Source organism: Thalassophryne amazonica, chromosome 13, assembly GCF_902500255.1.
Source record: "Thalassophryne amazonica chromosome 13, fThaAma1.1, whole genome shotgun sequence".
Lineage (NCBI taxonomy): Eukaryota > Metazoa > Chordata > Actinopteri > Batrachoidiformes > Batrachoididae > Thalassophryne > Thalassophryne amazonica.
The window spans coordinates 16932025-16958691 of NC_047115.1; the positions used below are offsets into that span (position 1 = coordinate 16932025).

The following is a 26667-nucleotide window of genomic DNA, read 5'->3' on the forward strand; positions in this document are numbered from 1 at the left end:
CTTAAGTCTTCGCAATACCCAATGGCCATATTTGCTGGTAAAAATGGAGGGACTGTGTGTAACAAGCACACAGGATATAGTATGACAGTGTTCTGCGGAAGGCATTTTACAAAGTACAGTTCAGTGTTTTTTAGCTTTGACCTTATGTCCCCAAAAGTAGTAGGCTTCTCGGGGTCAGCATACCTAACACACATACCATATGTGTGCATGTATGTATGTACTGTATGTATAGATAGAGTAAAATGTACTACTCCAAGCACATGTTGACTGTTTCATTTCAACTCCCCTGTGGTGGTTGTATGGGGGCAAAATGACCAAAAACAGTTGAATTGTGAAAAGCAACAGTTGCTCAGACCTGGATTGTGGTAATTTCCTGCAGTGACTCCAGATTCAGACAGTAAGCAGTTTGTAGTGCTGTGTGTGTGTGTGTGTGTGTGTGTGTGTGTGGGGGGGGGGGGGGGGGGGTCACGCACAGAACAGCACTGTCATTTAAATATTTAACCTCTGCGTTCAGTCTCCTTTTACATGCTGTTGGAAAGGTTATGTGATTGGACAATAACAGACAGTGACCAGCAGCTTGAGGCAAAGCCACACACGCGCGCGCGCGCGCGCGCACACACACACACAAAGGCTAAGAGGTGAAAGACATAAAAATTAGCACATAAAAGAAGTTTCTGTAGAGTCACACAGGTTCTCAGCTGTTGCAAGAAACAAACAACTCCAAAAAAGTTTTAAAGCTGAAGTGTGTTTGATGTGTGTGTGTGTGTGTGTGTGTGTGTGTGTGTTTACCTGGATGAGGCTGGCAGCTGGGTTCCTCCTCTTCTCAAAATGCTTCTGTCGATGCTGCTCCTGAACCTTCAGGGCAAATCCTGACCCCAGGATGCCCTACACACACACACACGCACACGCACACACACACACACACACACACACACACACACACACACACACACACACACACACACACACACACACACACACACGCACACACGCGCACACAACACAGCAAATTCACAGAAACTCAAAACACAATCCGCACTTCTGTTTACAAGCTGAAGCGTTCTGCAGGCTGAGACTCACAGCTGGCAGGGCGAAGAAGGAGATCCCCAACAAAGCAAAGCCGGCAGACAGCAGCCGACCGGTCCACGTTTGTGGAGTCTTGTCACCATAGCCGATGGTTGTCAGGGTGATCTGAGGGGTCAGAGCAGTGGTGGGCACAGATAACCAAAAAATTAACTTCGATAACAATATTCTTGCTTTTTGTCTCAGTGAGGGGAAAGTAATGTCTGTAGTTCCATTTCAAAAGCGCAAATGATGTGTGTGTGTGTTGGTGGTTGGTGTGAGCGAATGTGTGTGTGTTTGTATTTGTCAATCAATCAATTTATTTATTTATATAGCGCCAAATCACAACAAACAGTTGCCCCAAGGCGCTTTATATTGTAAGGCAAGGCCATACAATAATTACGTAAAAACCCCTATGGTCAAAACGACCATGGTTGGGGCTGAGGGAGAGAACCAGGAAAAAGACATGCTGTGGAGGGGAGCAGAGATCAATCACTAATGATTAACTGACTCCATAATTAACCTTAGTCTGTGAAGAAGATTCCCCATTTACATGAACAAATTGTAATCTATTAGATAAATATGATTCAAACCACCGCAGCGCAGTGCCTTTAATACCTATGGCATGCTCTAATCTCTGTAATAAAATTTTATGGTCAACAGTATCAAAAGCAGCACTGAGGTCTAACAGAACAAGCACAGAAATGAGTCCACTGTCTGAGGCCATAAGAAGATCATTTGTAACCTTCACAAATGCTGTTTCTGTACTATGATGAATTCTAAAACCTGACTGAAACTCTTCAAATAGACCATTCCTCTGCAGATGATCAGTTAGCTGTTTTACAACTACCCTTTCAAGAATTTTTGAGAGAAAAGGAAGGTTGGAGATTGACCTATAATTAGCTAAGATAGCTGGGTCAAGTGATGGCTTTTTAAGTAATGGTTTAATTACTGCCACCTTAAAAGCCTGTGGTACATAGCCAACTAATAAAGATAGATTGATCATATTTAAGATCGAAGCATTAAATAATGGTAGGGCTTCCTTGAGCAGCCTGGTAGGAATGGGGTCTAATAGACATGTTGATGGTTTGGATGAAGTAACTAATGAAAATAACTCAGATAGAACAATCGGAGATAAAGAGTCTAACCAAATACCGGCATCACTGAAAGCAGCCAAAGATAACGATACGTCTTTGGGATGGTTATGAGTAATTTTTTCTCTAATAGTTAAAATTTTATTATCAAAGAAAGTCATGAAGTCATTACTAGTTAAAGGAATACTCGGCTCAATAGAGCTCTGACTCTTTGTCAGCCTGGCTACAGTGCTGAAAAGAAACCTGGGGTTGTTCTTATTTTCTTCAATTAGTGATGAGTAGTAAGATGTCCTAGCTTTACGGAGACTTTTTTATAGAGCAACAGACTCTTTTCCAGGCTAAGTGAAGATCTTCTAAATTAGTGAGATGCCATTTCCTCTCCAACTTACGGGTTATCTGCTTTAAGCTGCGACTTTGTGAGCTATACCACAGAGTCAGGCACTTCTGATTTAAAGCTCTCTTTTTCAGAGGAGCTACAGCATCCAAAGTTGTCTTCAATGAGGATGTAAAACTATTGACGAGATACTCTATCTCACTTACAGAGTTTAGGTAGCTACTCTGCACTGTGTTGGTATATGGCATTAGAGAACATAAAGAAGGAATCATATCCTTAAACCTAGTTACAGTGCTTTCTGAAAGACCTCTAGTGTAATGAAACTTATTCCCCACTGCTGGGTAGTCCATCAGAGTAAATGTAAATGTTATTAAGAAATGATCAGACAGAAGGGAGTTTTCAGGGAATACTGTTAAGTCTTCAATTTCCATACCATAAGTCAGAACAAGATCTAAGATATGATTAAAGTGGTGGGTGGACTCATTTACATTTTGAGCAAAGCCAATTGAGTCTAATAATAGATTAAATGCAGTGTTGAGGCTGTCATTCTCAGCATCTGTGTGGATGTTAAAATCGCCCACTATAATTATCTTATCTGAGCTAAGCACTAAGTCAGACAAAAGGTCTGAAAATTCACAGAGAAACTCACAGTAACGACCAATCCTCCGCCTCGGCCCGTGCTACGAGCATTCTGGCAGTTAGTGTGACTCGGGGGTGTTGACTCATTTAAACTAACATATTCATCCTGCTGTAACCAGGTTTCTGTAAGGCAGAATAAATCAATATGTTGATCAATTATTATATCATTTACTAACAGGGACTTAGAAGAGAGAGACCTAATGTTTAATAGACCACATTTAACTGTTTTAGTCTGTGGTGCAGTTGAAGGTGCTATATTATTTTTTCTTTTTGAATTTTTATGCTTAAATAGATTTTTGCTGGTTATTGGTGGTCTGGCAGCAGGCACCATCTCTACGGGGATGGGGTAATGAGGGGATGGCAGGGGGAGAGAAGCTGCAGAGAGGTGTGTAAGACTACAACTCTGCTTCCTGGTCCCAACCCTGGATAGTCATGGTTTGGAGGATTTAAGAAAATTGGCCAGATTTCTAGAAATGAGAGCTGCTCCATCCAAAGTGGGATGGATGCCGTCTCTCCTAACAAGATCAGGTTTTCCCCAGAAGCTTTGCCAATTATCTATGAAGCCCACCTCATTTTTTGGACACCACTCAGACAGCCAGCAATTCAAGGAGAACATGCGGCTAAACATGTCACTCCCGGTCCAATTGGGGAGGGGCCCAGAGAAAACTACAGACGTTTTTGCAAAGTTACACACCGATTCAATGTTAATTTTAGTGACCTCCGATTGGCGTAACCGGGTGTCATTACTGCCGACGTGAATTACAATCTTACCAAATTTACGCTTAGCCTTAGCCAGCAGTTTCAAATTTCCTTCGATGTCGCCTGCTCTGGCCCCCGGAAGACAATTGACTATGGTTGCTGGTGTCGCTAACTTCACATTTCTCAAAACAGAGTCACCAATAACCAGAGTTTGATCCTCGGCGGGTGTGTCGCCGAGTGGGGAAAAACGGTTAGAAATGTGAACGGGTTGGCGGTGTACACGGGGCTTCTGTTTAGGACTACGCTTCCTCCTCACAGTCACCTAGTCGGCCTGCTTTCCCGGCTGCTCGGGATCTGCCAGAGGGAAACTAACGGCGGCTAAGCTACCTTGGTCCGCACCGACTACAGGGGCCTGGCTAGCTGTAGAATTTCCACGGTGCGGAGCCGAGTCTCCAATTCGCCCAGCCTGGTCTCCAAAGCTACGAATAAGCTATACTTATTACAAGTACCATTACTGCTAAAGGAGGCCGGGGAATAACTAAACATTTCACAACCAGAGCAGAAAAGTGCGGGAGAGACAGGAGAAGCCGCCATGCTAAACCGGCTAAGAGCTAGTAGCTGTGCTAAGCTAGCGGATTCCTAAAAACACACAAAGTGAATAATGTGTAAATAATTTAGAGGTGATTCAGCAGAAGGAGTGCTTTAGTTAAGGCACGTGAAGATTACACTGTGAAACAAATCGTTATCTAGTTAACTAGATCAATCTAACTGCGCAGATTAAAAAGCTAACAGATACAGCAAAACACCGCTGTGCTCCGGAACAGGAAGTGATACAATACAGCAGTGAGAGCCAACCACCAGTAGAGGCAAGCAAGAGCGAGCAAGTTCACACACAAGAGATTTGTGTGTGAACTTCTGCCCACCTCTACTTCTGGTTGGTCCACTCTCACCTTTTTTTGTGTGCCCCCCGGCATGAAAAGTGCCCGATTTTCATGACACTGTTTTTTTTATTTTGCTATTTAGAATCCTCCCCTTCTCTGAACTCTAATCATAGCCATAGCATATGTGTCCCCTCCCCTAACCCTAACCATACCCCCCCAGACCCCACCTGTCACCCCACATTTGTGTCCCTGTCACGAAATGAAATCGTGCCCCATCCTGAAAAGCGCCCTGTTTTTTTCGTGTCCCCCGTCACAAACCCATAGATGAATGTACTTTTGTAATGCCACCACGAACCGAAGTGAGACTGGGTTGGAAAATGTACTCTTCCTTAGCCAATCACCATCACTTATGCAGTTGTCCTGCCCCAACATGATAAAGGCTTCAATGAGCTAAATTATAGTAACATGCTACATTTTATTGTCAGTAATGATAACGGTGTTGTAACATGGGAACAGTAATTCGTTTGATTACCCGTTACTGAAAAAATAATGCCATTTGTAACGGCGTGTATTTTATCAGCGTTATTCCCACCAGTGGTTGCTTGTTCCCGACAATGGAAGAAGACGTGTGGCATTTTTTCTTAAAAGTTATCAAATGAATATCAAATCAGTGTTGGGTTACTTTACTATTACGTAGTGGCTATACGCCCAACCGTTGGGTCAATAAAGTAAATTCGTGAGCATATACGCCCAACCACAACCGACCAATGAGCACGCTTGTAAGCTCACTTCCGGTTTTAACGCGGGAAGGAAAAAAGGCAGATATTTTCTCGCCGGCTGTGGGAGGGTTCGCAGCCCGTGGAGGAGCTGTAATCTAATGTGGTTCTGTTTGGCTCATCACAACCAGGGAACTGTGTCAAACTAACACCATCTTACAGCCAACAAGCAGCATTTTGTTCAAAAACTGTTTCGTCATTGTTAACAGGCTTCCGTTCAAAATGCTTATGAAGTTTGTCTGTTTTCATCCACTGCGGTGTTTTCGCAGTAATTAAAGACGGCACCATTAAATGTGTCAAACATACGCCGCAATAGAGCCTTAAAACGTGGTGTAAAAAAACATAGTTTAGATGCACAAAACGTGTCAAATACACGATCATGGTTGGGCGAATAAGACAAGACATTATATTTATCTGCCCAACGGTTGTGCATGTAACGTTCAATGTATGACTTATCTGCCCAACGGTTGGGGGTATAGCCTTTGCCTTACTATTAATGCGCTGGATGAATCCTTTCATCTCACAGAAAGTTAGAATAATGAAGAAATAAGTGCTAAGATGACAAGGACAAAATTGATGCAAGAAGAGAAGCAATTTAAAAAAATGACACAAGGATGAATATTTCTGATTAATTGCTTAACTTGTAAGAGTTTAAAGCACGTATGTTTTATAATTTATTGGATGATTTTCGTTAGGGTGACACCTATTCTTATTAGTTTTAGTAAAGACATACCTCTTGATTATTTTTATTCATTTTTTTCTTTTTATATTTAAAATGTCAGCATTCCACAAAACATCATTCAGTTTCTCACGTCCAAGGTAGCATCATCAAATAAATTATTTTGCCCAATGAACAGTTTAAAACTCCAAATGATTTAATTTAAATGATAGAAAATACAGAAACAGAAGTTCTTAATTTGATAAGCAGCAACCTTTTTATTTTATATTTATCTTTTAATTTAAGGGCACAGTGTGGCAGCGTGGTGGACAAGTGGCTAACGCAGAAGGTTGAAGCAGGAACCTTCCAGAGTGAAAGGTTCCTGGTTACTGGATCTGTTGTGGTGACCTCAAGTGAAGAAAAGAGAAGCTGGACTTACTTACTTTTACAACTTAAAGCTACGGTGTGTCAAATTTGCTGTCATCTAGTGGCAAGTTTGCATATTTCGTTATGCTATTGCTCGTCATAATTTTGGAATTCCTTCAGTCTCTCACTTCATTGGTGCAATAAGCAATATGTGTGATCTTTCCATTTTGTCTCGAGTCTGTCACTCCACTTTCTGTGTTTTGTCTCCCTTGTTCCTAGTTCCCCGTATTATGTTTCTCCTGTGGCCTCCTGATTGCACTCTATACTCGGTTGCATTCCGTGGATTTTGTGCATGTTTTTCTTGATTTAGTTTTTGCTTAGTATTCAGTTTTTTTTATGTCATTTGATCATTTGCTTATCCACTTTAATGTGTTCATCATCATGTTAGTTTTTCTACTGTAGCACTTTTATTTCTTTGCTGAGCTCCACATTACTTTTCTGTTAGAGTTCTTGATTTAGTCTTTAGATTTTGTACTTTGTTATTTGATTGCCTCTTTTATGTGTTTATTCGTCTTGTGGGTTTCTCTTACATTACACTTTTTACACCTTTGAGTTCCGTGGTTGTTTTTAGTTTTGTGCACTTGGATTTATATTTTGGTTCTGTGTTTTTTTTTTTTTTTACATCTTTTCTTGTAGTTTTAATTGTTAAGGGTTTTTTTCCCTTTTCCTCACCTTTCGTACCGTTGGGTTTTTGCCACCTTCTTGTTTGTCCGTGACCTTGACTTTTGCACACACCTGTCTTTTATTTTCCCATCAGTTCTTTTTGCATTTAAGCCACACCTCGGTTCCTGTTTGTTTGCCAGCTTTTTCACGTTGCTACCTGCTTTCTGTAAGTATCCAGAGTTTGACTTTGTTGCTGTACCATTCCCAGTGTTTCTTGTTGCATTTCCTTGTGACCCAGTGTAGACTCTGTTTTGTATGTTTTTGGATCCTTTTCCCCACATCTCATTTTTTGTCAGTGTTTGGAGTTTCTGACTATTGTTTGGACAATAAATCACCTGCTTTTTGCACATACCACCTGCCTCTTGCTGCCTGCATTTTGGGGTTCTATCAGTTTAAAACCTAACAAACAATATCAACAAGGCGGTGCAATATGGTGGCCTCCATGAGGGGCCCCTCTCCCACATAGATATGAATACATCATTCTAAGTTCATGAAAAAAGACCCCAAAATATTCCTTAATTGTTACAGGTAACTATACAGTAATGAACAGATGGTTATGAATGCTAATACACACCATAAAATCTTACATACTGTAGCTTTAAAACCATTTTTGTTTGTGTTGACTGATAAATAAATCAGTTTAACATTTCAGCACTTCTGCTTTTACATATGAAACGTCTTCTCATTTGGTTTCAAAGTGATGCAACAATATGTTGTCCGTGTGAAGAAAGAAATGCCCGATAAGAAAGGAGAGCGCTGTGATCTGGAAAGTCAGTGTCATCATGGTCTGGATATTGCAGGTATCTGCTGGAGTGTATATTCTAAATCTCAGCGCCCAGGGGTGACGACTGCTGGTTTGCAGCTCCTCCACATACACTGAAATAAAACCAGCAGTTAACCTCCGGTTCATCTCACAAATGTTTAGTTTGAGATGTTTTTACTATCTGCCAGAACAAAAGATGCTCCAAGGCCTTGTAATGTGGGAACACTGTGTTTCTGTAAGCTACTGTATTCCAACAAGTCGAACACACCGGTTATACCTGACAGTAGATAATTGGATTTATTGATGTCTTTTTGGGTTTTGTGTTACATGTATTATTGCAGCAGTAGACTAGAAGATCTTTGGTTTACACCCTGACTGGCAGGATCAAACTGTGTGATCCTGTGTGGAACCTCATTACGGCAACTGAGGTTCCACTGAGCAACACTCAGAATCCTCACCTGCTTGAGTGGAGCTGCTCATTAGCCAACAGATCAGACTGTGGTTGAACCAGGAAGCTTCAGTTGTGAATGTGAAAGTGTGTGCATGTACAAAACCTTGCTGCACATCATAGCCAGCTGATACATGGGTAGGGGGCAAGAATCTCTGAATTTTCCTCAGTGAAAACTGGCATTCAACAGGGATGTGTTCTGGTTCCTATACTGTTCAGTGCTTGCATGGAGTGGTTGGTGGACAGAGTTGTGGAAACTGCTGACTTTGACACCATAAAGAATGCTGTGATCTAGCATTGTAGTACTTCATTCTGGTCTTGGTCTTGGCTCAGTCTCACCACTTCCAAAGATTTGGGCTTTGTCTTGTCCACTCAAAAGTCCCAAAGTCAAGATGTACAACACTACTGTGATCTTTATAGAATCAATAGATACTGTGATCGAAGCACTTGAGAAAGCTGAAAGAGGAACTGGAGTATCTGGATTTGTGGTTGTCCCAGATCAAGACTATGGACCAGGTATTTAATGACTTCCTGGACTTGGCCATCAGAAGTGCACCTCTATGTGGAGAAAGTGCAGAACTTGTAGAGACATTCACTAATCTCAGCTGAGATATTCACATCCCTGGGTCCTTGGACTTTGGGATCAAGAGACACCTGAGAAGAGGTGTCAAAGTGATTTTCCTGGAGTCATGAGGTTGCTGGGCAGAAATATTTGGCAATGCAGATATTTTCAGAGGAGAAAGACGGTCCAAGTCATTCGGGTCTTGGTACTGCATGTCTTACTGTATGGTTGTGACTTTTGCATGCTAACCAATCAGCTATGGAAATGTCTTTGGTACCAGGTCTCTTTGTGTCAAATGAACGGTTACTTAGGTCGGGTACAAAGAGGAGTGTCACTTGGTTGTGAGGATATGTCAGTTATGACATTTCAGCCATAGAGCATTTCTTGGTCCTGATCTAGCACATACGTAGATGCCACAGTGATGAGAACCCCAATGACTGGAGAAGGTACAGGGGGTGCCTTTTCATCTGGCCGCAACGAATAAATGGTTTGATTCGGGAGATGGCGAAATACAGGGGACATCTTTCTGGGTGGTCGTCAGTTTGGACCTGGGGCAGTTCCGTGTTATGATGGATGCAGCAACATGTGGCACTAATGCATGACCTGCTGCAAATCCATGGAATCATCCTAAACCGATCCTTATCTGTGTTAAATTTCAAAGCAAAGTGAAATTTAAAACACTACATGTCAGCATTTATTACCTGTTTTACAACTGCTAACATTCATGCTAATGTCTCTATTCCTCTGCGTTTGTTGTGTGTTTGGGCATACATGGTTGAATGTGTGATTTGTCTCTGCATCTTCTCACCGTGCCCCACCACAGAGCGTCGGCGTAGGTAGCAAACTCCTTGTTGAATTCTTTCTCCACCAGATAGACCAGGAAGGAGGAGAAGATCAAAACTAAGAAGCCAATGTACCAGGCAGTCACCAACTCCTACAACAAACACAAACCATCAGAAACTTAAAGCTTTTAACAGAAATACAATACACTCAACAAGAAGTCTTTTGTTCTGGGTGTAATTTGTCTTTAAGTTGCCAAAATGTTTGGACACAGAAGGAAATTAGGGTTTGACCACCGATCATAGCCATATTCATTGAAAACAATCCTATACTTTTTCACAACACACAAAGGAAGTGCTTGGCAATTAAAGGTCCTGTAAATGAATGACTTGGTGTCACTATATGTCACACTATAGCACCAGCATATCAAAACATTGGTTTTCCTATAAGGCCACTTCTCTCCACCCCCTCGCCAGTCTGCATCAAGGAGAAGAAGCTTCCTTTAGAGGCCTCTATCTGGGAAAAGCCAGACCCACAATTGTTTCTAGACATGCACTTTGCCTCTCAATGGATTTTACAATGATGGTATTACAACTGAACAAACCCAGAAGACCTGGAAGAGCCTTTTGAAGTTCCAAAGTGATGCTGTGGGGTGTCACCATGTTGGCAGTGGTCACTCCACCTACATTCCAGCCAAACTATAAATGTGTAAAGAGCTGGAATGTGGGTGAGATCCTCCATGACCTGGGTAAGATGAATGAAGCCACAGAAGATGCCCTCATCTCACAGTTACCGAGCTAAAGGCTAACAGACTATCTTGGTTCAGATGTTTTATTCAAGCCATATTATTATTCAAGGTTTTTAGGTGTAGGTATAAAAAGTTTGACCATGTCATCAAGCTACCAATAGCCTGCTAAAAGTGCTGATGCCACTAGCATACAAAATTAATAACATGAAAATTCCACTTGACATAAATACTGGAGTACAGACTTCTTACATGATCTGTTAGGACAATAGGGCAGCGCAGTCTAATTTGAACCCCGAGTGATATCGTGGGGATTTGACCACTTCCGGGGGGCAGCCTGCCATTGCACAATACAAACACAGCATCACTTTGCACAGAAAATTGTGTGCCATTTTGTTTTCGGCTGCAATCATCGAAGCAGTCACGAAGAGTGCAGTTTTTCAGTTCCCAGTGTTGAAGGGAAGACGTGGCAAATGGGAGAGGTCGTGTCGGTAAGTGTTAGCCTACACACCTAGCCAGAGTAGCTGCGTTCTCGCGCTCTGCACAACCACCTCGACATGTTGTTGCGGTTTGTCATAAACGAATGTGTCCGCTTTCCACCGCATTGTCACTTTTTCTTTACATTTCCAATTGTTTGCCATGTAATTTGCACAAAACTCAGAGAAAGTGCCGTGTTTCTGACGGGGACATATGAGGACTGTCCCCCGATTGCATCCTATTTTAACCCTTTAGCACTTACCCTTAACAAACTGCACTGCCCAATTAACTGCACCACAAGCTATGTTATGTCATAAAATGCTCAGAAAGGACGGGCTCGATCCGCCACAAAAGCTAGCAGCCACAGCTAGCAGTGTCTGTGAATGAAGATCTAAACTCTCAGCGTAGTAGCACAGACTAGATATCACTCAAAGTAACTAAACTCCTAATTACGGTTAACTACATGGCTTAAAGTTGCGTTGAACTGGTGTTCCATCCAGGGGGAGTCGTAGGCTCTCATCCGCCTGATGCTACAGAATCTGGAGATACGCACCAATGGGCCTCGGGGGCCTATATAAGACTTACTTTTTATTCTTACAAATTAAAATGCCTTAAGTTAATGAGTTAATATAACATTTTTAAAAAACCATTCACCCTACAAAGTTGTCAAGAGACCAAAACAGTTTTTGTACCAGACTGTAAACATGTTTATTTGTTCTCTAACATGAGCTTCTATGACAATGTGCTCCCTTATAGAGCCAGTTTCAAGGGGTCATTAAAAGAACAGAAACTTTTTCCCCCTCTTCTGGGTGGCTTCATTTTTGTGGGACAGAGGTTTGGGCTCGGGTGAAACTCTCATGCCCTAAAGGTGCACATAGAGCTGGTTCAGCTGTGAAAACACAAAAGCTCCAATTACCACACACACAGAGGGAGAGTTACTCCCTTCTCTGCCCAGATCACCATTACACCACCACATCTTTACACAGAAAATAGTTATTGGCTTATATTGTGTAAAATATAAATTATAGGACTTTTAAAAGAAAGAGAAGACCTTTGAAAGAGAAGTACCGGCATAATGCCAAAACTCAATGCCAAGCAGAACCACCACAGCACTAACTGATCACCAGAATAAATAGAATAAAAGTTGAGAAACAAAGATGCCATACCTTGCTATGTGCATAAACTACAGATCCCAGCAGCTTCCAGGTTCCTCCCCTGCGGTCCATGCGCACCATGCGCAGGATCTGTAGGAAACGGAGACTACGCAACGCTGAGGTGGCAAAGATGTTACCCTGGCTACCGGCTGAAACCACGGCAACTGAGGCAATGAGTACAATGATGTCTGGAGAGAGAACGAGAGAAATTAAAGGCCATGGTTCCCATAATATAGCAACAAGAACTGTGGTTAGACCCATTCACCTGTCCATCTACTATCTTTAAAACAACTATTGATTCTCTAGAGCCCCCTTCTTCCTTTTCCCCATTCATCTTCTTCTGTCAGACTGTCTGCAAGTACAGTATCTTCCACTTTTCTGCTCATTTCCTGCAAACGGATTTTCTCTTAGTAGATAAGGATAAAAGAGAGCCAATTTTACAAACACAAGTGCTTCCGTCTAAACATCTACATTGATCATACTATGAGGAGGTCATTTCCAACACAGCATTTATTTCATTTCCTGAAGCACCTAAAATTACATTATCAAATTTCCAGCCAAGTATTTCTATTATCAATCCACTTAAAGATGCTGCTGTAAATCACAGAGTTAGATCTTAGCGTAACTACTTTACAGAGGAAGCTTTCACCTGTGTCTCTTTGATGGTTTAGTTTGTTAGAATAGTTATGAAAAAGCAATGAACCACATATCATGAAACTTTGCAGATATATTTGGATTATGTTTGCCCAGAAACCATTAAAAATTTCTTGCTAATGTTAACTCAGCAAAACCTTTTCACAATGTTAGCATGGGAAAGCCTTAGTCGCTAATGTTGTAAATTAGCTAACCACCACTTATTTGCCACAAAGGTCTGAGTATCCGGACATTTTCACATATCCAGTGCTTTCACAATGATGGCAGGGAATGAAAATAAATCATCCCAAAGGTTGGAAAGTGAACACAGTCTATCTTTTTCTATTAGTAGTGATATTTAAGCCTTTCCACATTGTTAGCATCACCACTAGCTGCACTCAAACGTTAGCTGTATGTTGTAGACAAAAGCTGAGTGCTGTTTTCATTGAGAGGATGAAGAGAGATCATCCACCGCTGGCTTAGCATAGCATGTTCATTTTTTTAAAATAAATTACTCATAGCTTCATAGTGGAGTGGAGCAGAGAATAATTTTCTTCCAACAAAACAGATCAAAATCTTCCAATAAAACAGATCAAATCTAGGCTTGCATCTCTGATAGGGCATCTGGCAAAAAGTATCTGAACTTTCGTTTTCTTTTTTTTAATCATTCTCTATTCACGGTTTTAGAGTATCCCAGAATGCTTTGCACGCTGGGGAGGGAGGCTTGATAATGACTCTTAATGCCAACTTTAACATTGAAAATGCCATAGACATGCTAACGAGCTAGCATCAGTCTTGTTTTTAAGTTATAAAATACATCTATCTACTCTTTCAGAAGACCATAACAGGTCGGTTTAACATAAGAAAAGGTAAATATTACTCACAGACATATGCTCTTTGGGGTTTTAGTGGGGAAAAATTAAAATAAAGCGAAATAAAACAGAGAACCAACGAAGCAGCAGATCGAAGATCGAAGCACTGCTTCATTGGTTCAAGGTTCAAAGCAAAGCCGCGCTGCAGAAAAGATTGATTATACCAGTGCTTCTCAAACTTTTTTTTGCCATGCGGAAAAAATAATCCATGCCCCCCTCAATTCAGGGCTTATATAAAACAGCAACTTTAATACTCTTTTCAAATAAAATTACTTTTATTGTGTCACCAAAGTGAAAAAGTGCTTTTAGATAGCAATAAAACTTCATATAACTTAAAGATAGATAAGATAACATGTTGAGAACATACAGTAGTTTTTTTAATCGCTGTTTACTTCAGATGTGTTCTCAACCGTAAGAGGTTTTCCTAGACTTTGGAAAAAGCCTCGGTATGTACCCTGTAAAATCTGTACAATGAAATTGTAAGTAAATATTTTAAAAAATAATAAAACAAATAAAAAAAGTGCATAATAAAAACAATAGAAAGTAGATAAAATAATTTGTTAACATAAAAACTCAAAAACAATCAATTGTTATTTTGTAAGTGTCCAATGTAAAAGGGTATATAATGAGGAAAAATGTTTAAGCTACAGTGTGCAGGATGTAGAGCCATCTAGTGGTGAGGTTGCAGATTGCATTATGCCATCACCGACCATGCTGTTGTGTCCCATTGTGTTTTTGTTTCTTTGGCACATTTGTAGTTTTGGATAAAAATCCATAAGATCTGGATCATTATCTGGATCCACACCAAATATGGCCTGCTCTAGATATTAGAACTCTACATATGCCTTCTCCACCCCCCCCCCCCCCCCCCATGACCCTTGATTGGTGTATGCCAGTGTTCCCCCCCCCCCCCCCCCCCCCCCCCCCTGCCATTTCAGGGCTTATATAAAACAGCAACTTTAATACTCTTTTCAAATAAAATTACTTTTATTGTGTCACCAAAGTGAAAAAGTGCTTTTAGAGAGCAATAAAACTTCATATAACTTAAAGATAGATAAGATAACATGTAGATAACATGTAACTTACATTAATAATATTGCATAACAAGGTGTGCAACAATGGTCTGAACACAATAACAATTTGTAATATTATTGCAACATAAAGTGCCTACAACATCTGTGCACCTTCAATCTCAGTGACTACAGTGGGCCTGTTTTCCACTGCAGATAGCATCAAATCTGGGCTCAATACATGACAAAGCCACTCTAAGTTCATGCTCAATGTTAAGAGTTGTCCTGTACTTGGTTCTTATGCAGGCAACAGCTGAGAATCCAGCCTCACAGAGGTATGAAGTGGCAAAAGAAATGAGAATATTTAAGGCCCTTTCAGCAATGGCTTGGTACTGATTTGCCACCTCAATCCAAAACTCAGTGTCTGTGTTGAGAACTTCAGCCTGAAGCTCGAGCCAGTGGTCAAATCAATCAACTGCTTCTTCATTACATTGTAGGCCAGTGGGTGGTTGTGTTGAAAAGGATTTCTCACCCAGTCATAGTGAGCACAGTCATCTGGGAAATATTTTTGGAAAAAATCCCCAAGAGAAGAGATATGACCCTTGAAACAGTTCATAACTGGTGTAGCATCCAGGTGGTAGCTTTCTACAGACTCACTTAGGTTCTCAAATGAGTCAGTGTTTCCCCTTTCAATGCGTTTTCCCCACATCTCCAGCTTTCTTTTAAAGCTGTTAATTCTGTCTGCCAGGTGAGGGAGATGCTTCTCTTTGCCTTGTAGCTGCAGATTTAAGTCATTTAACTTTGCAAAAATGTCACTGAGATATGCCAGTTTCATTACAAACTGCTCATCTTAAACTTTGATGCAAGGTCAAACATGTGCTGCTCTTCCATGAAAATCCGAATTTCTTCTCGCATTTCAAACACTCGAGACAATGCTTTGCCTCGGGAGAGCCAGTGGGACTCACTGTGAAAGAACACGGCTGAGTGTCCCGCCCCCATCTCTTCACAGAGTGCAGAGAACATGCGTGCTTTTAGGGGTCTTGTTTTGATGAAGTTAACTGCGCTCACAACATCAGATAACACCTCGTTTAATTCACGGCTCAGTTGTCTTGATGCAAGTGCCTCTCGATGTATATTATACAGTGCGTCCACTGCGCGTTTGGTGCCACTCGGCGTATCAGTGCCTGCAGCCCCGACTCAATTCTGCAAGCAACTTTATATGATGCTAGTTGTGCTGCGTAGTTAGTTGAAGCTACTTTGGTAAAGGTCATGTGCTGCTTGTTGTAGTCTTCTAGTTTCCTTTGGAAAAACTCGAGCGGCTTGTTGACATGGGAGGGATGTCAACAAGCGTTGAACTATGTGTCTTCTTAACTTACACGGTTTCAAACTGTCCACTGCAAGTGTTTTCAGACAAAGCACACACAGTGGTCTCTCTTCTTCTCCGACGAGTCTTGAAGTAAATGCGAGAGCAAGATATGTTTTATCATACTTCTGTGACTTAGTCTTTGATGAAGGTCTCCATGTCTTCATGTCTCCATCGTGACCCCCCTCCCTGCCTGCAGCGTGGTGCAACCATGGAAGCGCGGTAGTTTGGTGTGCTCTAAAACGGGTCCGTGTTGCTGCACCGTTCAACATTTCTGTTCCGCACATTTTTGCAGCGCATTTCCAGCCCGTTTACGCGCCCCTCCATGCTTCTCCGCGCCCCCCCCAAACAGGCGCGCCCCACACTTTGAGAAGTTCTGGATTAAACAGACCCGCTGCAGGGTCTGTAATCAATGTAGAAATGATCATTTTCCTGACAAACCCCCAAAAACAACGGCCACTCTGAAGGACTGATAAGGGAATCGTTAAGCATAAAGGCTATTGATATCGATGGATATGAAACCCACATTAAAGACTCATGATTATCTTAGTTAAACACATAAATACATGTTTTGGTTGAACTCACCTCTATAATGACGCAATGTTGCAAACAAGTTGCCACAAATGCTTGTTTACGTTGACAACGAAATCTCGGCCTCCCCATTGAGAACGTCATTACGCGTGAGATTTGACCCCGTAAAGGCGTCAATACCACTTCATCGTGAAGCTGTATAACTGGTGATGCAATATTCAAAACTTGTACAATGCACAATTTCTCCAGTCACAGCCACAGAAGTCTATTCTTGAGGCCGGCGCCACGTCACTTGGGCTTAAGGTGAGAATTCATACTTCCACGACCGGCCGCTCTGTGAAAACACGCTCGGGCTGTATGGCTTGTCTGTTGACATCAGCCTGTTTGCTTTTGTCTCTAACTTGCTTCTCTCCGCCAGCTGATATCACTGCCTGGAACGTTAGATTTATACACTAAGATGATCTGAAATGAATCTTTGTACATTAAATTGACTTTATTGACGAGTTTGACCCCTTTGAAAAGTGACCAAATTGCATGTATTTGTATGAAGCTCTGCAATGTTTTCACCGACAAAACCTGCCCCTAGAGGTTAAATGCCTGATGGCCGACCTCAAGAATAACTTCTTCAGGGTTGTCTGGGTCTTGGGATTTTTATTTATTTTGTAAAATCAAGATGTAGAGATTACAGACAGGAACATGTGTTAGCTGTCATGCAGATGCTAGTTGTTCCTGGTGGGATGACAATGAAAAGTTCGGTTTATGTGACATTCTGTTCTGCTTATTCTGCCATCACCAGCCAAAAATATGACGCTACGCGGCTTTGCAGGTTTTGTCTGACAGGCTCCCAGACTCACCGATAACACAGAATGGCTTCCTGGCGAAGCGGAGGCGTCCCTGCCAGCCTCTGTAGCGACAGCAGCAGCCGGCGCTCCATATCCTGATGATGTACTCCAGACCAAACACAACGATCATCACAAACTCCTACAGTGGACGCACACACATAAACACACTCTTAAATCTCTCAACGCAACAATGACACAGGCACCAGTGATGCATACATCAATGAAGCAAACAGTCTGATATTGAGTGTCCTTTTGGTGCCAAGCACGGCCTCTATTACGACAGTTATTTCACAGGTCATAGAGAGGTCAGTGTCAAAAAGTCATCCAGGAGCTGATTGGTGTTTTTGTGTCTGCAGATCTGTTTCAGTAGCTGACATGTTACAGCAGCAGAAGTCATTCCAGATATCAAACTATTCTCCTCAGCAGAGATTTCAGCTATGTGCCAGTCCATGCGCCACAACCAATTTTGTGCCAATCTGTACCAACTAAGTTACAATATTTACAATCCAGCCTCAGTATGCCATGGCCAACACAGAAATGTGTGATAACCTTGCCAGAGTGGCAGTTTTAGCCAATTAGGGGTCAATGAAGGATTACACAAGGGCCATAATAATAATAATAATAATAATAATAATAATAATAATAATAATAATATAATAATAATAATAAAAATGCTCCAATCATATTGTGAAGTATACCTCATTATTTGTTTGTTCATAATGATTATAAAAAGGTATAGTTTGTACTACCTACAGGTTAATCTTATTGAGCTATGGGATAAAAACTACAAAAACAGTGACAAAGGCAGATTTCAGTTTGTACAGGGGTCAAAAATTATAGTTGGTCCAATTTTTGGTGAAAAGTATTGGAAACAAGAGCAATCAGAGATTTCTGACATCTGCCAATCCACCTCCAAAATGTAATGGAGTCGTCTATGCCCAAATATCTATCTGTGGTGCAAATTTGGTGAGAAGTAGTTTTGAAGTAATCCTTCAAAGCCTATACAAAGTGACATCTTCATCCAGAATCCAGATTCGGATCTAGAGCACCTCCAAAATTGAATGGAGTCTTTCATGGCCAAATATGTATCCATGATGAAAATTTGGTGAGAATCTGTGAAGTAGTTTTGACATAATCCTTCAAAGACTATATAAAGTGAAACTTGATCCAGAATCCAGATCAGGATCCAGCTCACCTCCAAAATTGAATGGATTCTTCCATGGCCTAATATGTATATGTGATGAAAATTTGGTGAGAATTCGTGAAGTAGTTTTGACGTAAACCATCAAAGCCTATATAAAGTGAACCTTGATCCAGAATTAGGATCCAGATCCAGATCACCTCCAAAATTTAGTGGAGTTTTCCATGCCCTAATATCTATCTGTGGTGAAAATGTGTTGAGAATCCATGAAGCAGTTTTGACGTAATCCTTCAAAGCGTATATAAAGACAAATCTTGATCCAGAATATGGATCCAAATCTGGATGACCTCCAAAACTGTAGAGTCTTTTATGGACGAATATGTATCCATGATGAAAATTTGGTGAGAATCTATGAAGTAGTTTTGACATAATCCTTCAAAGACTATATAAAGTGAAAATTGATCCAGAATCCAGATCAGGATCCAGATCACCTCCATGGCCTAATATCTATCTGTGGTTCGAATTTTGTCAAAATCCATGCAGTAGTTTTGATGTAATGTTGCTAACAGCAATCCTTCAAAGCTGACATAAAGTGAAATCTTGATCCAGAACCCGGATTCAGATCCAGAGCACCTCCAAAATTTAATGTATTCTTCCATGGTCTAATATGTATCTGTGGTGAAAATTTTGTCAAAATCTGTGCAGTAGTTTTGATGTAATCCTGCTAACAGACAGACAAACAAATAAATAAACGCAGGTGATTTTATGACGTCCTTGGCGGACATAATTATTGGTTGAGCTGACAGGATTTACAAACAAAACAGTTGTGGCTGTTTTAAATGATTTGTCTCCAAAGTAATGGTCAAACAAGTTCAACATCCATTGTTCTATGACATATGACTTATGTTTACACAAAACGTCATAACTAAGCATAACAGATGGTGTGAAGTATTCCATTTAAATATCTTATTAGCTCAATCAATCTGTCGCAACTCTTTGTATGAAAACTGGAGCAACTTTAAGTTTTGACCCCAGTACAAACTGAGATCGGCATTTGTTTCCATTTTTCCTGTTTTTACCCCATAACTCCACAAACTATACCTCTTTGGAATCCTTATAATCAGACAAATAATGAGGTGTACCTTTCAACATGATTGGTGCATTTTTCAGTAATCCACCTGGTTATACCTGCCACGATGGGAAGGCTATCATATATTTTTGTTTGGGCCATTGTACACTAAAACTGGATTGTAAAACTTTTTTTTTTTGCCACCTAACGTGGACCTAAAAGCCCTCTTAGCCAATGGACTGCCATAAAAAGCAAAGGAGTCTGTGAGATTTTTGGCAGAAGAATTCAACGATATGTTCCTTTTCTCGTTCAGAACAATAACCTGCAGTCTGTTCATACTATAGCATAAACACACATTTATCAAAATTTTAGTCCGTATAAATCTATTGCATAATACTATGCCATTCCCCATCCTTGCTTTATAGCATGTTGGGAGTGCTTTGGTTTCTTTTAATCCTAAAACTGACTTATATGCATCAACAAACATGAAAAACAGCCATTATTTTCTCAAAATTACAAACTGAAGTGACAAGATTAAAAAAGAAAAAAAAATCAATTAACAATTAAATAAAATCAATTGATATCTTTCATGTAACAGCTACTAGTCTAAAAGCAAAGCTAGGAAAAAAGAATGATGCTAGAGGCACTACATAATAAACTCATAAAATTTAATTTAAAAATAACAAGTGGCATTTTTGATGTTCTGTGCAGAGTTATAGTGCTGGAGTGGGATGAGTCAATTTCTGCATCATCCCATCTGAGATTAACACTATTAAATTACTTTTAACGTCATGATTTTGAGTATAAGAAGCGAGGGACCAATCACTACAGTTGCTGAGGATGTAAAATCAGCGCTTCTAACGTAGACGTGACCATAACTCAGCCACACACACCCACACACTTTAAACCTTATTAATTCCCTATATCTTTTCATGATTCATCACTGCAGAATAGGGACTCAGTGGGGTACTCAAAACAAATGTGCGTGTGTGTGTGTGTGTATGTGTGTGTTCCTACCAGGATGAGGAGACAGTGTGAGGAGAATTCCTGGTGAGCAGGAATGGTAGAAAACACAGAGAGAACCAGGCATCCAAACACCAGGATAAATCTGCAGAAAAAACGTTCACATTTCAGATTATGATAAAACAAGACACTGTCACACAACTCTACCTCACTTTATACCCAAACGAATTAATCGATACTAATACTGAATTATGGTTTTGGTTCCTTCTGCACATCATTTGGATACAACACATTGGAAAATGAATCGTATCACATATAGCTGGTTTTACAGTTGGTGATAAAATGTTTCACCTCAGGGAGCTGTGGTGGATAACTGGTGTTCCCATTCGCACACTTTGACACTGTGTGCATAGAATAATTTCCTCACTAGAAAACCTCTCACGTCTGAGTTCACCATTTAAATAGCAATGCACAAGGTGCTGGCATGCACTCTCCACATTGCGTCATGTTATGCTCAAACCACACCCACACCAAGAAAAATACGGTAGTCCTAAATCATACTGGAGTATAACTCAAAGGAAAGAAAAAAAATCCTCTCGGAGAGAGGGGAAAACATATACATCACACTGGAGTATAAGTCATGCTTTTTTCCTTATACTGTATGTGGAACTCAGTTTTTAACACAGTGTAGCCTAGGGGTGACATCATCAATGGAGAGGAGCTCATGTGCACACCACAGTGTGTGCTGTTACTTAGCATAAGCACTTTAACCCTCTGGGGTCAACGCCGTCATATACGACGGCTAAGACCAAGCTTTACTAAATTCTAAATAACTTTTTAATGATATGAGATAGAAACTTACTTTTTTTGCTGAAAAGTTAAGTCCACTTTCGAGCCAGCCATCATCCATCTTTGTACTGTGTGATGATGTGCGCAATGTGAGTGTTCATCATCACATGGTTTTCCAAAATCCAATTGTAGGGCAGATTTACCTCACGTGAAAAACCAAAGATCATTTTCAGGTGTGATATGTTACTAGTTGGCCCATTTGAATAGCCCCCTGGGTGCTCCAGTGAGTACATACTATTAGTACATACTCAGTGTGCCCTGCGCCATTACGCGCAGTGATCAGTGAAAGCACATGGAGCAGACAGAGAGCCTCTGATGACCATCTCATGTGCTCAAACAAAGAGTGTGTAACTATCAGGATTGCTCCACTAGTTTGCATGTGAATGTTACTGGATAACTCTGTTGCTTTCTCTGCGTAAAGCACTGTTTACCATATCAATGGACAACAAAACGCATAAACCATTTTGTATATATTGTTCAAAATGTGCATTTGTGTTTATTGTTTGAACCTTTTTGTTGTACAGTCTTTCACAAAACCTCAAATTACCTTTATAAAGTGTCAAAACAGTTGTTTATTATAGTTTGCTGTGTGTTTTGAATAAATGTGTGTGGAAAATTTTTTGCTTTATTTTTTCCTTGCTATTTTTGATTTAAAACACACACTTATAAAACACAACAAAAACATATACGAGGTCTGTTAGAAAAGTATCCGACCTTATTATTTTTTTCAAAAACCATATGGATTTGAATCAGTGTGATTACATCAGACATGCTTGAACCCTCGTGGGCATGAGAGTTTTTTCACGCCTGTCGGTTACGTCATTCGCCTGTGGGCAGTCTTTGAGTGAGGAGTGGCCCACCCTCTTCGTTTTTTCATTGTTTAGGAATGGCTCAGAGACTGCTGCTTTGTTTGATAAAATTTTTTCAAAACTGTAAGGCACAATGAGTGGACACCATTCGATAAATTCAGCTGGTTTTCGGTAAAAATTTTAACGGCTGATGAGAGATTTTGGTCTGGTAGTGTCGCTTTAAGGACGGCCCACGGCGCCTGACGGCGATCTGCACTTCGAGGCGCGGGGGGGGGGGGGGGGGGGGGGGGGGGGGGGGGGGGGGGGGGGGGGGGGGGGGGGGGGGGGGGGGGGGGGGGGGGGGGGGGGGGGGGGACAGCGTCTCGCCGTTTCAAGTTGAAAACTTCCACATTTCAGGCTCTGTTGACCAGTAAGTCGTCAGAGAACAGAGAACTTTCAGAAGAAGTCGGCATGAGGAGTTTATTCGGACATTCCATTGTTAACGGACATTTTGTAATGAAAGAACGTGCGGGAAGAGTCGCATGTCGGGCCGGACCCGACCGCGGGGGGTCGCGACAGGAAAAACACCTCCGTTGGAAACCTTAACGGGCAAGTTGGAACATGCCCAAGCTGTTAAACAATTTCTCAGTTACTCACTTGTTGAAAGCCATCAAAAGCCGCCTGAATTTTACAAATGATTTTCAACACGGAGGTGTTTTTCCTGTCGCGGCGCACACAGATTCGCCGAGTCGTCACGGAAACGACTCGGTGAATTTGTGCGCACGTCTTTCATTAAAAAATGTCCTTAAACAGTGGAATGTCCGCATAAAGTCCTCATGCCGGCCTCTCTGAATCTCTGTTCTCTCACGACGTCCTGGGTGAATTAAGCCTTAAATTAGGATGTTTTCAGCTCGAAACAGGCCGACGACGGCGCCTGGAAGCGTTGCGCGACGTCCCGCTCCGTGGGAAGTCCTTACAGCGACAGAAACACCCCATAATCTCTCATCAGCCGTTAAACGTTTCACCGAAAACCATCTAAATTTCTCGAATAGTGTCCACTCGGATATTCCTCACAGGTCCAGAAAAAATTTTGATAAAGCAACGCGCACAGTCTCGAACAAAGGAATTCAGCCGAGAGGGCGGACCACATCTCACTCAAGGCCTGCCCACAGGGAAATGACGTCACCGACATGCGTGAAAAAACTCACGCAATGCGCACGAGGTGCAAGCATGAGTTGGTGTAATCGCACTCATTCAAATCCTATAGTTCAAAAAAAGAAAAGTGTCGGTTTCCTTATCTAATAGACCTCGTATATTCTGAAAGCACAGGTTGTCCTGAAAAAAGAGACATAAAACTTGATTGTGGGATGCAGGGAAAGCTGTTAACAGCAATTAATAAAACACTTATGCCAGGCGAGTGAACTGTCCAAAAAATGCCCCCGGACCCCAGAGGGTTAAAATTCCAAAAAAAACCCAAGATGGACAATCAGCGTGCGCTGACAACATATTTGATGTTATTTAGACAACAGAAAATATTTCCTGCCCCAGCATCCTGACCCAGTCCATCACTGTGTGGTACGGTCACTGCTGTGCAGCAGACAGAAAGGCTCTGCAGCACGTGGTGAAAGCGCACAGAGGATCATCGGGCATAACCTTCCTTCCTTCAGTCACATTTACATCAGCCGCTGCAGGAGCAGGACCTCCAATATTATGAAGACCCCACTCTCCTCCACCCATGGACTGTTTTGTCCCTCTGCCTTCAAGGAGAAGGTGGGACAGCATCCAAGGCCAGAACTTCCTGTCTGTGGTCCAGCTTCTTTTCCAGAAGCTATCAGACTGACAAAACAAACATCATACATGTAATGCAATGATGTTAAACAGGACCTGAGCGCAATATGGTCACAATTCACTTGTTGCAGTTCACCACAGTGGCTCTTCTGTATAACTTATTTTAGTTATGTTCAAGTTATGGTGTTATTTTATTTGTGTATATATTTCACATATCAGCTGGATTTTATTTTATTTTCCTCCACATCAGCAGGCGATGAGGTGTAGCTCATCCCACAATGTGAGCAGCAAATCGCACTGTGTTCCTGCTCGAAAGACACTGCCGCATGCACAAACCCTTGCACTGGAACCATGCACGCCTGCCCGCCGGCGAGATGTTTCATGGTGTGGAATTTGAACTGTTTTGTGCTGTTTAGCTGTCATTTGACCAAATTCATACTATGTACTGTATGAAGGGGCCCTCGGTGTGTTGATTTCTGGGAAAGCCTTACACCTAATAATAACACTAATAATATTAATGATCCTTGTTGTTGTTGTTGTAAGTTTTCTGTAGTGATCCATGTGATAGCACAGAAATGGAAGAATAATTTGGCAGTAAATGTCACACATGATGTTCTTAGGTTTTGCAGCCAACACAATTATTATGGGTAAGATTAAAAGGAACATTATTTTAATTACTGTTCTGCACTCATTGTGTGTTGCTCAATAAGAGAAAAGATTTTTGTTCACCCAATTTCACAAGTGCACTCCAAATTCTCTGAATGCCATCTTCTGTCCTTCTTGCAAGTCCTCTGTCAAACTTTAGTCAACTCTGTCGACAAATAAATCCAACTTAAAACCCATAAACCATCTTTTAGCCAACCTGTGTACTGTTACATCCTTCAGTCTGCTATTCCTCAGAGTATCTCTGAAGGTTTTTAGATACATCGTCTCTTAAGTTCCATATATTTTCCAGCGTATCATTCTAGTAACTCACTGTGTCTTAATATTTTATGCTGTCATCTCAACATCAGTTTATGTCTCAAGGCTCTTATGGATGATTGATGCCGTGCTTCATTTTGGATTCCTACAAAAGCAGTGTGAGTGTGTGTATGTGTGTAGTTGGAGTGTGCATCCGAGGCTGTAGCACAGCTGAGGAGCACTGATGGGTTTTGACGTCCACTGCACACCTGTATCTGATTCTGATCCTCGTCCAGTAGCTCTTTCCTGTCGTGCAGACGGACAGATGGCACAGAGACCAGATTTGCAAACATCATTCTGCAGTGAAGTTTGTGCATTTCTGAGTGATACTACACGTTGGCATAAAAATCAATCTCTTTGCTGAACCAGCAGAACTTTTGAAACATTTGCACAGTTATCTCACTAATTCTGAAGTTACTCAACAAAAATATAAATGCAACACTTTTGGTTTTGCTCCCATTTTGTATGAGATGAACTCAAAGATCTAAAACTTTTTCCACCTACACAATATCACCATTTCTCTCAAATATTGTTCACAAACCAGTCTAAATCTGTGACAGTGAGCACTTCTCCTTTGCTGAGATAATCCATCCCACCTCACAGGTGTGCCATATCAAGATGCTGATTAGACACCATGATTAGTGCACAGGTGTGCCTTAGACTGCCCACAATGAAAGGCCACTCTGAAAGGTGCAGTTTTGTTTTATTGGGGGGGGGGATACCAGTCAGTATCTGGTGTGACCACCATTTGCCTCATGCAGTGCAACACATCTCCTTCACATAGAGTTGATCAGGTTGTCAATTGTGGCCTGTGGAATGTTGGTCCACTCCTCTTCAATGGCTGTGCGAAGTTGCTGGATATTGGCAGGAACTGGTACACGCTGTCGTATACGCCGGTCCAGAGCATCCCAAACATGCTCAATGGGTGACTTGTCGGTGAGTATGCCGGCCATGCAAGAACTGGGACATTTTCAACTTCCAAGAATTGTGTACAGATCCTTGCAACATGGGGCCGTGCATTATCCTGCTGCACCATGAGGTGATGTTCTTGGATGTATGGCACAACAATGGGCCTCAGGATCTCGTCACGGTATCTCTGTGCATTCAAAATGCCATCAATAAAATGCACCTGTGTTCTTCGTCCATAACAGACGCCTGCCCATACCATAACCCCACCGCCACCATGGGCCACTCGATCGACAACACTGACATCAGAAAACCGCTCATCCACACGACGCCACACACACTGTCTGCCATCTGCCCTGAACAGTGTGAATCGGGATTCATCCGTGAAGAGAACACCTCTCCAACGTGCCAAACGCCAGCGAATGTGAGCATTTGCCCACTCAAGTTGGTTACGACGACGAACTGGAGTCAGGTCGAGACCCCGATGAGGACGACGAGCATGCAGATGAGCTTCCTTGAGATGGTTTCTGACAGTTTGTGCAGAAATTCTTTGGTTATGCAAACCGATTGTTTCAGCAGCTGTCTGAATGGCTGGTCTCAGACGATCTTGGAGGTGAACATGCTGGATGTGGAGGTCCTGGGCTGGTGTGGTTACACGTGGTCTGCGGTTGTGAGGCTGGTTGGATGTACTGCCAAATTCTCTGACACGCCTTTGGAGACGGCTTATGGTAGAGAAATGAACATTCAATACACGAGCAACAGCTCTGGTTGACATTCCTGCTGTCAGCATG

General features: G+C 41.6%; 1 protein-coding gene across 2 annotated transcripts in view; it reads right to left on the reverse strand.

The window, feature by feature from the left end:
* kcnq5a (potassium voltage-gated channel, KQT-like subfamily, member 5a) overlaps positions 1 to 26667 on the reverse strand; it is a 276889-nt gene that overhangs the window by 56896 nt on the left and 193326 nt on the right. For both annotated transcript variants that reach the window (XM_034184668.1, XM_034184669.1), the window contains exons 2-7: positions 20640 to 20730; positions 17425 to 17551; positions 12174 to 12349; positions 9814 to 9939; positions 1081 to 1191; positions 790 to 885 (exon numbers count right to left, since the gene is read on the reverse strand). In XM_034184668.1, coding sequence (XP_034040559.1) covers positions 790 to 885; positions 1081 to 1191; positions 9814 to 9939; positions 12174 to 12349; positions 17425 to 17551; positions 20640 to 20730 — 727 coding nt within the window. The remainder of the gene's footprint in view (positions 1 to 789; positions 886 to 1080; positions 1192 to 9813; positions 9940 to 12173; positions 12350 to 17424; positions 17552 to 20639; positions 20731 to 26667) is intronic.